The sequence below is a fragment of the Caretta caretta genome, chromosome 2, assembly GCF_965140235.1.
Source record: "Caretta caretta isolate rCarCar2 chromosome 2, rCarCar1.hap1, whole genome shotgun sequence".
In the NCBI taxonomy this organism is placed as follows: Eukaryota; Metazoa; Chordata; order Testudines; family Cheloniidae; genus Caretta; species Caretta caretta.
Genome location: NC_134207.1, coordinates 89,826,885 through 89,843,305, shown reverse-complemented (window position 1 = coordinate 89,843,305; position 16,421 = coordinate 89,826,885). Strand labels below are relative to the sequence as shown.

Here is a 16,421-nt window from a genome sequence, read left to right as displayed (position 1 = left end):
CCATCATATAGTCTGCATGCACCACACGTTACAGGAAAACTATTTTACAATTACTTAAGAAAAAAATTATTAGGACCATTTTGTTGTCTCATTCTGCCTATAAAACCAGGTGCCTTAATTGCCATGAATCCAAACATATGGCTCAGAGCGAGCTATGAATAACATCTGATTAGATTTTCTGTACCTAAACTACCTTGGCTTTAAGGTCTGATCTCTCAGGAAAAAGCAGATGCCGTGTCACACATTGGAATGCTATGGATGTTCTTTTTCTAGAGCCCTAAGGCTCCTATTCCTATCTCTGCAGGGTCAAGCTATTGGACCTGAAACCTTTCCACAACTGAATAGGCTCTTAGGGAAGTGACATTTCAGGAAAGGTAATTCCACTTTTGGTGAGAAAGAAGGAAACATTTCTCTGGCAGGTTGCTCCAGAAACATGAGTGACCCTGAATCAGCTCAGAAGTTTGAAATGTCAGCAGTTCTGGCAGAAGATGAACAGAGGAAAACTGAAGAAATCAGATGTGTGTGATAAAATTCAGAACAGTGAGATACTCACAGCTCCTCTATTTATCACATGGCTCCACAGTTATATAGATACGTAAAAATACATATATGCACAGACATACAAAGAGTACATAAGACAACTTTATAGCTATAAAATCATTTAAAGAAGAAAATGCCTTGACCATGTCTGGGACCCAGACACACTGTTCTGTTCCTGGCTCTGCCACAAATTATTGTGGGACCTAGCAGAAGTCAGTCTCTCTGTGCCTTTGTTTCCCTATCTTTGTCATAAGGATAACAAGTAAAAATTTGCTAATATTTGTGACGCACTGCAATGGAGCAGTCAAGGGGGGAGGGGAGCAAGTAGGACTGTACCTAGGTTGATATTTCCTGGAGTTGCAACATTTCTTCCCTATGACTTAACTGGTTCCAGCTTAACTGCATGGAAACGGCTATGTTCCAAGTTGTGAAAAGGCATTTGAGAACAGGCCAGCCTTTCATTCTGGTGCCTTTGATATGAAACAATTAGGGATATTTTAACAAGTACATTGACACTCTTTTCCAATGTAATTCCAAATGAAATGAATCTGGTTTCCTTGGAGGGGAAAAATCATTTTAATCAGGAAAATAATCTTAAAGTGAAGCTGGAGCACCGGGAGAAGGGCATAAGGGCCATAGTTTATGGTCCAGCAGAAAGGGCTGAGAATTTGGAGGCAGTGCCAAGGGGCTGAATGTCAGACCAAAAGCCTGAGGTTAGGCTGCGATAGTCATGCGAGTTGGGTGACCGTACATCCTAGTTTTCTGGGATTCTTTTTGTTTACAGGCCTGTCCGTGACTGGATTTGCTAACCCCAGTTCTTCCCGCTTTTCGTTTAGTCCCCTCCCCCACAGGATGTACAGACTCTTGCTGAACTGAACCACAGGAGTGCGGCAGATCAACACCTCAGCCAAGTATATAAGTCCGCTCTAATGGAGAGGGACAGGAGAGAAATATGGGGATTTCTGGCACCTATCCATATATTGAGGGATGAGGCAACCAAACTTTATTGGCTGCTTCAACCCTCAGTAGGTATATTGGCTGAACTTTCCCAAGGAGGTAAGTGGAGCAAAGGAGGAAAAGGCTACTTACTGGGACTGGTTCCATGACGAACTCGCAGCTGGCTATCCTCAACTGGAGGCCTCCTTCAGCATAGATTTTCCTGCCAAAGAGGTCCATGTGTTTGGCCTCCTTAGCCTTGGGGGCCAGTGCCTGTTGCCCCGGCACTCCTTTTCATTCACTGCTGAGACCACCAGGGAGCAACGGTGTGGGTGAGAGAATGACTACTTGGTTTCCTTAGACGGGACAAAGTACTTCCTCTCTATGTCCCTGGCAGTGGGCGGAATGGAGGCTGGAATCTGCCACAGGCTTTTATTATTATTTTGTATGGTCTTTATTAATGATACCACCACCCAGGACGGACCTTCTGGCGCAAGGATGTTTACCACTGGGTCCTCTGTTTCAGTCACTTCCTCTGCCTGCAGGCCCATGTTGAGGGCAATGCGGTGGAGCAGGTCTTGGTACGCCCTGTGGTCAATGGCCGGGGGTCCTGAAACTGATGCTCCTGCCACCATCTCATTGGGCAAGGTTGATTATGTGGCAAGTGGAGGTACAAGGTCCTCATGGCCCTTTACGTGCCTGGGTTGCTCCTGTGCTGAGCTAGGCTCCTCTACTGGCTCAGCAGGGGCAGATGTCTCCTGGGCGATCGGTAAGTCCCAGGCTGGTTCTGTCAATACCTCTGTAGTTTGGGGGGGCGGTCTGGAGAGAGCAGCTTCTGCTCCCCAAGGGGCAGATCTATCTTTAGGTGACTGGGAAAGGTGGCGTCCTGAGATCACAGACCTAGAAGCCCTAGAAGGGGTACCCTGGGCCAGATAGTAAGCTCGGGGGTTCCAAAAGGGCCATTGTGCAGGAGATGGCCACTGTGGCTGCCAGGCCGCCTTCACATCCCTTCAGCCCTACCAGGACTTATGCCAACTGTGCCTCGAATAGTATGAGTCTGCATCAGACTCTGAGGATCCTGAGGGTGATGACCACGGTGGTGCTGAAGACCCCTGTGCCGGTGCTCGGTGCCGTGTAGTGGAGGTAGGGGACCAGTGCCATGACGACCTCACCGAGAATCGGTGCCGGCTGTCTCGTGACAGAGACCGGTGCCATAGGTCCGGCGCTGGTGAATGGCTCCTGTGCTCTGGTCCCACATGCCGGTGCTGGTCCTGTGATGGCGTCATGGAATGGTGTTGACCCACAGTGCCGGGGAGATAGATCACCATGCCCCCAGCGCCATGCGTGTTCCCACTGAAGCCGGTGCCGGGGAATGGTGGTGCAGTGATGGGGACCTGGAGCAGTGCCAGGTGCGGTGCCGGTCTGGCAACTGGGAGCGCTGCATCATGGCAGACTTGCCTCTGGATGGTACCAGTCTCAACAGTGCCGGAGGCTTGTCTCTAATGGCTCAGGGCTGAGCTGCCATCATCTCAAATGTGCCCGCGGTGGAGGGTGGCTCCAACACCTCCACCTGGCAAGACCCTGCCGGAGAGTCAGTGAGAGCCAGACTCGATGGTGCCTTCTGGGGCGCCGGAATTGACAGCAGACACTTGCTGCCTAGGAGCCAGGTCCTTCCTCTGGTGTAGTGAAGCATCCCCTGGCAGTCCCGCAGCGCTCTGAGGAGAGCGCCCTCCGTCAGCCTTTTTGCACTTGTGGGGCACCGGAGAAGTAGAGCAGTGTTGGGCCGCTGGTCCTTGTTGTGGTGCCGGGGATTGCCGGTGCTGAGGGTCTCTCATGCTAGAGTCCTTCCTTGGCACTGATTTGTGGACCAATGCAGGAGCGCTCCGCACTGAAGCGCTCGGACCCGAGCCTTGGCAGGTAGGTGCTGCTGGACAGAGTCCGGCCTCCATGAGCAGCTGTTTTAAATGGAAGTCACGCTCCTTTTTAGTCCTGGGCTTCAAAACCCTACAGATCTTGCAGCACTTGGACTGATGTGCCTCCCCCAGACACCTCAGGCAACAGTTGTGGGGGTGGCTATTTGGCATGGGCTTGTGGCATACACTGCACGACTTAAAGCCTTGGGCTCGCAGCATCCCCTGGAGCCCAAGAAGGGGTGAAGGGATAGGGACTATCCCGCTCACCAACCTCGATGCTAACTATACTAACAACAACTATTGTACAAGAAACAAAAGAGAGAACTAGATAACTAAGCTAAGGGAGCACTTGTGAGGCAAGCGAGACGCAGTTCCAACTGCCGCCATGGACAGTTAAGAAGGAACTGAAGGGGGGTTGGGTCAGCAGTGTCATAGATTGAGCGCCATGAAGGCGCCACTCCAGGAGACTCCCCAGCTGACCCAACAGGAGCTGCTAAGGGGGAAAGTTTCCCACAGCCGTCCACGCAGCGTGAGCACACCCGGTTAGAACTGACGAGAACAAGCACTCAAAGAAGAACTGGATTGCGTAGGCCAATCTGACAGTGTCTAGGACTCAGCTGTGGGAGGTAATAGTGTCCCATGCATTGTAAAAGCCAGCTAGCCTGTCCCCAAAGGGACAGGGGGATGGAATAATGACTGGACTAGTACTCACATCAAAGAAGTCAAAATGGGCATTTGGCCTGCGCCAAGGGAGGGTGCGTGGACTGCCCGAAGCCCAAGCCCAACTACTTCCTCTTATAGGATTTATCCCTCTTTCTAAGCCAGTCCCATTGTGGGGGGTGGGGAAGGTTGCACAAAGGAATGCTGTAGGTGATATTGTTGCTGCTGTTGTGCCCCATAGCAGCGTCTTTGCGTGGATAGCACCGGAATCCTTGAAAGAGTGCAAAATGTCATCAGTCTTGTCTGACAGAAAGACTCAGCCATCCAAAGGCAAGTCTTGGATGGCCTTCTGGATATCCAGACAGATACCAGAGTTTTGCAACCAGGAAGACCTCCTCGTAGTTACTGCAGAGGCCATAATCCTAGCCAAGGTGTCCGCCAAGGATGGACTGCAGGGACGTTTTGGTCACCAAGAAGCCTTCTGCAACGAACACCCGGAATGCCTCACTTGAGGCCTTGGGGAATTGGTCCTCAAATTTAGCCAGGGTTGACCAATTGAGGAAATCTTACTTGGCCAGCAAAGCCTGTTGATTTGCAATCCTCATCTGTAAAGATGATGAGGTATAGATCCTCCTGCCCAGACAATCCAACCACTTGGAGTCTCCATCTCTTGGGGTACTTGAATCTACCCTGTCAGGCCCTGTCATTTACCACTGTTACAACCAGGGAATTCAGGGCCAGGTAGGAATAGAACCCGTCAAATCCCTGCATAGGAACAAAGTAGCACTTTTCCAATTGTTTTGCCACTGGAGATACCAAAGCCACAGGGCACTCACCAGCTCAAGGAGCGTATCACTGATTGGGAGGGCTGCTCTTCTTGGGACAATGGACTATAAATGTCCACCAGTTTGTACATTTTGTCTTGGAGGAACGACACCTGGATGCCCAGCTATGCAACTTATGTGGCATAAAAGGTCCTGGTATGCCCTAAAGTCTTCCAGAATAGAAGGGGAGAACAAACCAGGCCGCAGAGCATTGTTCAGCAATGAAGACAAAGTTCTCAGATGAGCCAAAACCAGCTCTTGCTCCCAGAAAGTCATACCCGGAAGGGAGGACTCCATTGGCTCCCCAGAGAGGAAAACCATCTATGCCTGGGCTCATGGTTGAGCCAAAACCACCACCAATCTGGCGGGTGACTTCGGCATCAAGCGGAATGAAGAGTAAGATCTCTGCAAACGAGGAGTGTCCCACTGACTCCAAGGCCATTGATAGGGGTTGGTCGTTGGTGGCCCACGTGAGGCCAGGCCAGGGTCCTCCATCCTGGCTACAGGGCACACACCAACCCTGGGAGCCATACTGGTCCATTAGCAGCCTCCAGAGTTCATCAGGTGATGTAGAGTGGGAGGATGACTATTACAACTCTGAATGAGAGCCCCGGGTTCTTGGTGACATGGGAAGAGCAATGTCCAAGGAAGCCAATAAGTGGTCCAATTCATCCATCACCCAGCATGAGGCAGGAATTGGCACCCCCAATGAAGGCGGTACTATCGGTACTGAGCATGCCAGTGCCACAGGCAGAATTGGTCCCAGTGGAAACTGCAGTACTGGAGCACCCAAATGCACTGATGTAAAAGGTGAGAGAGCCACAATCCAAACACTTGCGGCATCAAATGCGGTGGTGCTGAAGAGGGTCCCCCAGTGCAGAGGTCCCCGTGCACCAATTCTGGTACCAGCTCCATCCCCACCATGGCAAGGGAGCTAGATGCAGTGCTGACAGACATGGAGATCCAGTGGCTCACTCCATTGACGGGGCCATAGGTGGCACAGCCCTAGGAAAGTCCTAGACCAAGCCTGAGATCAGGACCAAAAGGCAGAGGAGGTCTGTGGCTGCCTGGTATGGCAATGACACGGATGCAGTCAGTACCAGCATCTCCCTTGGTGGTACCAGACTCATGTCTGGAGGCTAGAACCGGAGTCAATGGTACGGAGTTTCTGCCCTTCCCATTCAGTATTCAGAAGTGCTCACGCCTTCCCATATGCTGGTCCTGGATGAGGCAGATAAGTCGCCCTATTACCTGGAGAGGTCACGATCAATCCGATGACACCTCTTCCTCGGTGCTGACGGAGAACAGTTCCTCCATCTCTTCAGCAAGGCACCTGCCTCAGAATGAGAGGCAGCAGTGCCCTCCCAGCCAGAGGGTGATCTTCAGCCCAAGAAGGGCCTCAGTACCAAATCAGGCTATATTGCCTGTTCAAGCAGGTGCTGCTTGAGGTAAAGATCCTGTGCCACCTGAGTGCGCTTCTTAAATGGTTCACAAATAAAACAGAACTCTTTAAGGTGGGCCTCACTGAGACAAAGCAAGGACCGCATGTTAAGGTTGCTGTTGGGGATTGACCCTCCACACAAAGGAGAGCGTTTCAACTCCAGTGAGGGCATCACTGGGGAATACTCACTGTCAACACTAACTATATCCAATAAATTAGGCTAAAACAAAATGCAAGGTTGTGAGACAACCGCACAGAGCTCCAGCTCCAGCCACAGGCGCTGAGAAGGAACTGAGGGGGTTCTGGGTGGTGCCACCTCATATAGCCAAGGGAGGGGCCCCAACTATGAGTGCCTCCCCTCTACATGTACTGCTAGGCAAAAGTCTCTGTCTGGGCACGCACACACCTAATTGGAATTCACATCTGCATCTACTAGATGAAGCAGCAGCTAATCTGAACAGGTTTCTTCCATGGTGTCACTTACCCAGCCTCCCTTACTGCAACCTGCCCACACAGTCCTTCCCAAACCCCTAACCCCACATTTCTATTCCTATCAATCATCTGCCTTGCCCTCCCCCCACCTTTCCAAAACTCCTCTGAAATCTCAGGTTAGGTGTCACCTCCACCTCCTACCCCTGGGCCATGTGACAGATGCCTTGATTTTAAATAATGACTATCTGCTCACTTATACATTAGTTTTGTTCATCCTCAGCATTATGTGCTATTATCTGATCTGCTACTCCCGGCGAAGGCTCCCTTTCTCTTCATTAGCCCAGTCACCTTCTAGTAGGTATTTCAGGTTACGTGTTGGGCATATTTTGATGTTTGGCTGAGTTTTGATGTTTGAGGATGGGTTTTGTTTTTTTAAAAAGGAGACTACCATTAGTCTCACACTTTGGCTCCCTAAACTCCCCCAGTAAATACAGTGCATTAAGGTACTGTAAAGGAATTATTCCAGCCAGTGCTCCCCAGACACTGAGCCCTAGCACCCCCCCCATCTTATTGTACTCAATGTGGTAACAGATTCTTCCTCTGATATATATTAAACCAGTTGAAATGCCAGCCACTTCCAGCTCCCACCACCACTTGGGAACCATTGATAAAAGCAATGGGTTTATGAATTTTTAAAGTTGCCCATTTATTACAAATTAAAAAATGGGTTGTATTAACCTTCCTAAGAGCCTTATGTTCCTCAAGTACTTTAACTGCAGAATTCAACATCCTTTCAGTCATTGTCATGAACTGCCCTGGAAATCTATATATTCAATCTCTTCCAGACCTTACAGGAAGTGCTTGGTGCAGGACTGCCCTCATGTCTTCAGAAAATATGTCTGTAATGCATACAGCTTTATTTTATATTAACTTTACTTGAACTACAAAAATGACAATTGAAAAAAATATTCCCCACTTCCCAATACTACTAGTACAGTAGCTATGCTGTTTGCCCACATGACTTTGAACAGAACCTACTTCTCTTTCCTGTCCTTACTTTGTAGAGCAGATAGATGCAAAACACCATCAGCACCACCGAAAGCTTTCCCCCACACGGGATCAGCATTATGCCCCAATACTACCACCATCACCAGGGTACTGGGACCTTTAGCAACTACTTTTGGTGGTATCACCGCTGTACAGTATGCCTATCTACTGATGTGATGAGCCACTCTACAATAAAAGCAACTCCCCAGCCCCAGACTTCCTCAAATCCCCATTCCACCCACTCACCTCATGACTTCAGGAACAAGAAGGTATCAGCCCACTCCTCTTCAAGAAGGTTCGCATGGCGCCCACCAGATAGGTTTCCCCAATTACATACAGCAGCATCTTGGAGACCCAATAGAGCAGTGTCTTCAAGAACCTAAAGAGGTCTGAAGAGGAGGCCATGTGGCACAGTGGACTGAGCACTCAGGAGACCTGGGTTCATTTCTGGCTTTGCCCCTGGTCTGCTGGGTAACTTTAGGCAAACCACTTCACCTAGGTGTCTCAGTTTCCCTATCTGTAAAACGGGGATAATTACACTGAACGTAGTTGTAGAGCACTTTTGAGATTTACCACTAAGATGTGCTATATGAGAGCTAGATGTTATCTACCCAGAAAGCAGACTGGGCTTGGAGATCAGCAGCAGCAACCAGCCTGAACATGTTTCACATACATAGATGACACTGGCTATAGTTTGGAGAGATATTTTAAAAATACATTGGAAGCACTGATCCCCATTTAAAGTTATGATGCCAGGAAAAGGAGATATGGGAGAGGAGCTAATCAGGTTGACAGTATCCCATTCACATGTTTGAACGACCTTGCTGCCTAATTTATATATAGACGTTTTCGTGGTAAGAATGCTCACCCTTGCTAACATCCGTGCAGCTGGTGTGAAAATGATCAGAAAACATGGTAACAACAGGGAGGGGTTGGGGGAGGGAGAACAGAACTCACTTTAACAATTGCCCAGACCTCTGTTCTGTAATTCATTAGCGAGCATTTAATTGCACTAATGCAGCATTACCAACCCCCAGATTTAAAAAATCATGAGTCAGGCCCTAAAAATTCATGATTTAAAAAAAAAAAACACACACTCAATTTGTATGTCAAAACATGTGGAGGGATGGTTATTTGCCATCTGTTTTTTGAGCCTTTGGGGGTAACATACATGTTTTTCTTGGCAACTACGAAGGCTAGAAACTTTTTTAAAATGCAAACGGAAATTCTCATACTCAAATGACTAGCATCTGAAGATTTTTCTTAAAACTCGAGACTTTCAAAAAAAATCACAAGAGGGGGTAGTGCTGTTATTAGTCTAACAATATGTAGCGATCACTGCAAAAATCTAGAAGTAATTCGGTGTCTGAGGCAAACAAGAGAAAATGAGTATAGTGCTGAAAGTATGATTTGTGAGAACCACATTACTTCAGAACTCGTGCACCTCACTCAGACTCAAAACCTGAAATTTATGACCAGTGCAGGGATGCATCCTGTCATACAGCAAGTGGTCTCATTTCCTAGATTACCATGGAAGTACCTCTCATTCAGCAATGACCATTAACCACAAGTGTCATTCTATTCTGAAAAAGTGACTAAACATAGCTTTGGTGGCTCCCCAAGTTGGTCATTGATTTCCAAATTAATGTGCTAAGAATGGAAATAACTTTTTTTTCTTAATTTGTCATTTTCTGCAAATACAGCCTAGAATCGAAGATCCAAGAGTGGTTCTTTCTCGTGCATGACCATCAGCTGAAACAAAAAAAGACCTATACTACTGAGGGGAAAAGTAGTACTTACGTGCAAATCAACTGTTTTTAGTAGGTTTGCAACAAGGATAGCTGATTGTAACAAAATTCTGTTAATGCACGCTAAGCAACAGAATCCAGCTCACATTTAGCTGTACAGAAGAAAAATAGGCTATGTGTAACACTACCCTGAAATTCAGACTATAGGAACATGAATAGCCATATGGACTACAATGCTGGGGTGTAATGCCTCCGTGTGGATCCACCCTTTAGTTGATGCCCGCAGTTTCCACACAGGGGAGTTAAAAGCTCAGCACTTTGGTGTGTTCTGCCATTCACAGCCCCATAGTCTGAACCACAGGGCAGCATAGACAAGCCCTGTGTTGCCAAAGGTAGCACATAAGAATCAATAGACTAAGAACTGTTCCTTGTGCAAGATGCCATTTTCACAGTCACTTTTCTGATGAAATCTACACTTGAGACATGTTTACAAAAGACAACCCATCCACTATCTCTACCTATATACTTCTTATATAGACCTCAAAACATGAACAACTTTGAAGTATTTAAAAATAGAAAATTTTATTTCCTCACCTCATGTAAGAAATAGCTTGATTATAGTGTGGTTACATTAGTTGGTTGTGTGTATGTGCAAAGAACTCATTTGAAGGAAAACAGTACAAAAAAAGTTTTGCATTTACTTGTGTGGTTAATTTTGTGGTCATACTTTCATGTCATACTTATTTCTTTCAGGACTCCAGAACTGTGGAAGTTTGGTCACCTGCACTCAGCCTTTCTGTATTGGTCAATAGCTTAATTATACCTATACTAGTAGAACATAGCTGTCATGGCAAGTCAGTCAAAGAGGGAGAGGTGGTTTCTCTCAAGAAGCTGGGACCAACCCCATGAAGAGAGATGAACACTGGGACAGACCTTGCACTCTGTTCAATGGGAACCAGTTCACAAAGCAAAGTATGGAGTGATTTGTTCAGTGTCCCTGCTAAATGGGCTGCTGTGTTCTGTACTAGGTGTAGTTGTAACTATGAGAGCACATGGCTTCCTTCCTAGATATGAACTGCAACAAATAAGCCAGGAGGACATGAATGCAGAACACAATGGCTAGGTCTGTCTCAGACAGAATGAGATAAAATCTTTTGCCATAGATAGAAGTGGCTATTTAGACATCCAGTAGCACCGTGGACCACAGGTCTTCCAATAGAAGGGCAAATGCCCTTGGTCATGGACAATATTATGAGAGAAATACCATTGGCAGCATCTCAGTCTTGCATGGGTTCACCTTTAGCCAGCTGCTTTTCATCCAGGTGATAAGAATTCAGCAAAGCATTTAAAAAGCTGAGAAATGGTGCTGTTTATGTTTAACTGAAAAGTGGTGTAGAGCAGGATGGCACCTGTGTACTATCGACATATCAGCCTGTGTTGTCTGGCCAGCTCTCCCAGTGCCTTCACACAGATGTTGAATAAGATGAGGAGAGAACTGCTTTGTAGGACTCAATAGGCAAGCACTTTGGAGATGGAGGACCAGTAGTTCACAATGATTCACTAGATTCCATTTGAAAGGAGGGACTCGAGCAATTTCAGGATGTTTCCATTCAACCATACAGCTTCTTGAAGACAGGACACTTATATTTGGTGACCTATGGAACCAAATGCCACAAAGGTCCAGCAGGTTAAGTATGGATGTTAATTCCATTGTCTATCGATAGGTCATCCAAAGTAACAAGTGCTGTCTCAGTACCATGCCCGAGCCTGAAGTGTAACTGAAGGATCTTAAAAAGAAAAGGAGGACTTGTGGCACCTTAGAGACTAACCAATGTATTTGAGCATAAGCTTTCGTGAACTACAGCTCACTTTATAGGATGCATGCAGTGGAAAATACCCTTTTCTTTTTGCAGATACAGACTAACATGGCTGCTACTCTGAAAGATCTTAGAGAATGACAGCTGACCTGTGACAGTAGAGATTATTTGCTATCTTTTTGATCTGTTTGCTTAGAAAATGGAGGTTCTATTTTTTAATATCCAGGAAAGGCAGGGGTCAATTAGAAAAGATTATATGCCAACTGCCATCAATACTCCATGATTTCTACTTGTGGGAACTGATTGAATTCTTGAAAAGAGTGTTTTGTGTTTCTGTTCATGGATTCTGCTTGTTGGTCTTGGTTGTCTATATGGGGTTTTAGCCTGGCTGCAGATGATCTTTTCTGTGAAATAAGAGGATAATATCTCACAGTGAGAGGTGGTATATTCTGGAGTAAATCAGATGCAGTCTGGATTTATGAAGCAATTTAGACTCCTAGAAAGTGCAACAGGGGGACTTTGCTACTTACTAAAGCAGTACACTCCATCGGTCAGAAGGCTGTTGGATGAGTATAAAAGGAAACTGATAAGCCCAGAGGGCTCCAATATAAATACAAAAGAAGGTATGTTATATTATACTTTTACTACAACACTCAGAATATTTTTAGTTTGCTTACTGTATCTGGCTATCCAACATGTGAAAAATGATCACTAACAGTTTACTGCTAACTTTAAGCTTAAATTATTTATCAACACTAACTATAACAAACAAGACAGTATGGTAAGCTGTACAGCAAACTAGGTACACCTATTTGGCATGGAAACACAGATCTACTGTATCAACTCGAATCAGTGAGTCTCAAAACAAAAAAAGACACTGTCACATTTTTAATAGTTTATTAACACTTTATGCTTTGTAATATCCTTAAAACCTTTATAAGAAGTTTTGCTTACTGATGTTATCCTTTCCCATTTGGCAAAGGCCTTTTGCCCCCTGAGAGACACTAACAGAGCTCAAGCTAATGTTTTGTTGGTTTATTTCCTGTATGCACATCCGCTTCAATCATAGCAGGAACATGCAAGGCTCTGACGGACAGTGCTTGTCCACTACTTTTAGAGAAGCAGTAGGAAAGCACAAAAAGATTGCACATTGGTGCAAGTTGCAGAGTATTTTTTAAAATGTGCTCGATAAGGTGGGAGGCTAATTTACTAGCGTAATTCTGAAGTAGCTTAAATTTGGGATCTAAATTACTACAGAAATGCATTAAAAGACAATGAAGTATTTTCTATTTAGCTGAATTTCTTAAGTGTTATACATTTTTTAAAGTGCTATATCCATAAAAAATTTAACATACTGTACTACGTATTTGGGATCAAGAGGTTTTTGTTAACATCTTGCCCGAGTGGGCAAGCAAAAATGCAATCTGTGTTCTCCATTAAACAAAAAAAGAAGTTGGGAAACTTGTACATTTAACTTCATACATGACTTTATGGCCTTTATCATTTAACCGTACTCTATTAGCAGTGGGGATTATATTTCCCCATGCTGACATACACAAGTAAGCAGGCACACAAAGTAAGAAGTTCTAACCATTTCAGGAACAGACAAACAATTTAATCCATATTACATAATTCACTGAATACAGTTGATCTCATCCAAAGTCACTCCTGAGAGCAAAATAGTTTTAGCATTACATTTTATATACAGCTATGAAGGATTACTGGAAACCAAAAAAGAGTCTCCTTATACCAGGAGCACCTCATGTTACGTATATTGTTACGATGCCTGTTTGCACTTTTAGTCTGCACATATTACTTCAACCATCACAATTTCCACCTGCTTTGTATTTATAAAAATTCATATTAATTGGCTGATTTTATAATCATTTTTATCTCAATATAGGTGCCCTTTTCCATTCTAAAGTACTGATGCCAGACATCCAACATAAATGGGCTGCACTGAGAAATGACTCTCTCTGCTCTGTAGCCCTGAAAATGCTGGCCATTATTACAAATCTTTGCATACACTCGTTTATGACTGCTTTGTCCGAAGCAAACTACATCCTGCACACTATACCTTTTTGGTTACTTTACATGTTATCAGCTTTCCTTTAAGGAACAGGCTTGTACAGTCAGATGTATCACCATTTTGACAGAGCATAAGTTGGAGAATTGTATTGGTTTCTGAACCAATGGAATCAAAATAATCAAGACTTTAGAATACTTTTCCAGTCATTAAGGTGAGAGGAGACTTGAATGCAGATACTGGAACATACAAATGGAAACATCTGTACTTGCATGCTTTTAAGTGAAAAGATAAGCACTATTTGTATTTTCTTTGTTGTCTTCCTTGTACATATGCAAGATGTTTTTTATAAAAGTTTACCACAGATAGCAATGACAGAACATGATGTAATTATACTTTTCATTAAAAAAGCACTAGAAATCAAAGGCAACCAAGATAATGAATGTTTCCCTAGAACATTTTTCTCAGCTACACAATGTGTGTATACACCAAGGTCTAACACACTTAGCTGCACCACATCAAGTCAAGCTGTCCAAGTACATACACAATTTTTCTTACAGGAGTATATCCCTTCCAGAATTTGTCAGTTTACAAGTAATTCCCTGTGTTGGATTATGCTTAGTCAGAAGTATGGATATATTTTTTTCCAATGCTACCACCTACTTGGTTTTATGACCTGTATATCAGAAATGAGGCAAGACATAAGATTAAGTGCAGGGAAGCATTTCAGACCCAAAAAATGCATTCTCTAAAACTTAGATATACATGGTTAACAACAGGCAGATTTACCAAGAGTTGCATGAAAGTTTTTGTTTGTTTGTTTTTCTGGGAAGTTAAATAATTGAGGCTTGCTCAGCAATCAACTCCTCTGCATCATGGAAATTCATTAGGGGCATTTGAATAGACAAAAATTTATTTAAGAAAATCAGTTAAAATGGAGTTACAAAGAGAACTGATAGATTAGTAAACTTGAATGATGTACCCTTTATGAAACCAAAGGAGAATCAGCCCCTGGAAGACACTCAACAGACCCAAAGATGCAACAGAAGGTTGACTGTTATACACCCACACAATCCAAGTATAAATATTTAAATACCAGATACTGAAAACATTTGTCTCCCAATATTTATACCTGCTGGATACCCACATTATCTCCATGTCTCAAAATAAGTTAGATAATTATCTTTTCTATAGCTGAAAGCAGCCAAAAAACCATTCAGAACTTCATAAATAGAATGGGAACCCTTAATGTTTTTTTCGAGCTTCAAATACAACAGTCTTAGCCAAAGATTGAAAGTAAATTGAAAAATATCCATTTGTTACAAGTAGCAAATTACCATGAACAATGAATTTGTTAGAAATCCCTCTAAAAGTATGACACACAAACAGGCTACCCAGCAGAAAATTTGTTAATTTTATTTCTGTTTTAATGTTAAATATCATGGGACAGGATTGTAAGGATGAAAAACTGCCAATAACTGCCTCACAAGGGATAAGAAAGAAATTCTGCCATGATATTAGCAAAGTAAGGTAAAGGAGAAAATTTACACAGTAAGAGGCACCATTTCCCCCCAGAAAACCTCTCGTCATATTCCTGAACAAGTGGGATTAGCAATCTAATAAATCATTTTTCCAAGAGGTAACAGCAACAGATAAAATTTTAAAGGATTATTAAAATAACATTTACAAGACTCTGAACAATTTTTAAACTCTTATTAAAACCACAGAAAGAAAGAACAATTCTTTATTTATGAATTTTCATAAAGGACTGAATGTGCAACTGACACCTGCTATTGATGATTTAATGTACAATTTTGTCCAGCAGCCGAACAGTTTGTCTTTTTTTTTAAATTGTGTTTTCTAACCGTGCGAGATCGTTAAAGGCAAAGCCTGTATGACGCTGTACACAAAAATGGTCACCTGGGCCATACTACCAATGAAGTGGTAGGTAAACAAATCTTTTTCTGGCCAAGAAAAAAAAAAGGAAGCCGCACTCTGCATGCTTCTCTCTCTCTCTCTCTCTCTCTCTCTCTCCCCCTCTACAAGATGAATTTCCCTAGAAAGAATCCAATGAAAATGGCTGCAATTACAACGAGAAGTGAAGGAAGAGGATTGGAGCCATTCTCTCTGAGGGCCAAGGCTGTGGGTGATCCAGATTTATCGGAGTGTGTTACCTTTCTGAGCCTCAAGCCTTCCTCCTGAAAAGGACACATGGAAGAAATTCATGAATATGCAATCATAGTAGTCTTAATGGTGAAAACTTAACCAGAAGACTGAATCTCTTCGGTAAGTATTTAAACAAGGTCACACAAAATTATTTTAGAAGACGAGCTGTACTATTACTTTTTAAATTGAAAAGAACCAAGATATTGCAAGATTCCAAATAAGTGTACATTTATCAAGTTACAAATTCTCTTTTCCAATACCTAATCCACATGTATTCCACCCTGTTTTTGTGTATAACTATTAGTAAAAGTAATAAAACTCTTACCTTGCACACTGAAAAATCCATCTTTAATTTATACAAAAATTTTTAGTAACGGAAACACCCCAATAGCTAATATTTATATTTTGTGGTTTCCCTGTGTGCTCGGATATCACAACTACTGTTTAGGAATTAGCTTTATTTCAGATTTCTTTATATATTAAAATATTATTGACAATATAGGAACTGTCATATACCCAACAGCTACAATGACAACATATAATTGTGTACTGATAAGTTATAATTATGGAAGTAATACTACTACACAAAGCCAGCAGAAAGCAACACCACACTGAACACAACTAGTAAGTGAACAATCAAGTGATTCTGTAAGCTAAAATTCTGTGATCTGCAATGCTGTTGCATTGGTTCTCAGCTATATGCACTTGAGTATCTAATGAATAGACCCAAAATATTGTGAACACAGATAATAGTGAGTTTTTATGAAAAGCTGTAATGCAGTAGAAACTATAAAGACACTCAGGATGTTTGAGTGCCACCTCAGAAAATGGTACTTCTTATTCCACTACATTTTAAATATATATATATATA

The 16,421-nt window shown here is 43.6% G+C and overlaps 1 protein-coding gene across 2 annotated transcripts in view; it reads right to left on the bottom strand.

Moving 5' to 3' along the window:
- Nucleotides 1–12,238: 12,238 nt before the first annotated feature.
- Nucleotides 12,239–16,421, bottom strand: part of VAPA (VAMP associated protein A) — a 42,132-nt gene continuing 37,949 nt past the window's right edge. For both annotated transcript variants that reach the window (XM_048840252.2, XM_048840251.2), the window contains one exon: nt 12,239–15,582. In XM_048840252.2, the coding sequence (XP_048696209.1) occupies nt 15,424–15,582 (159 nt within the window). In that variant the 3' untranslated portion in view covers nt 12,239–15,423. The remainder of the gene's footprint in view (nt 15,583–16,421) is intronic.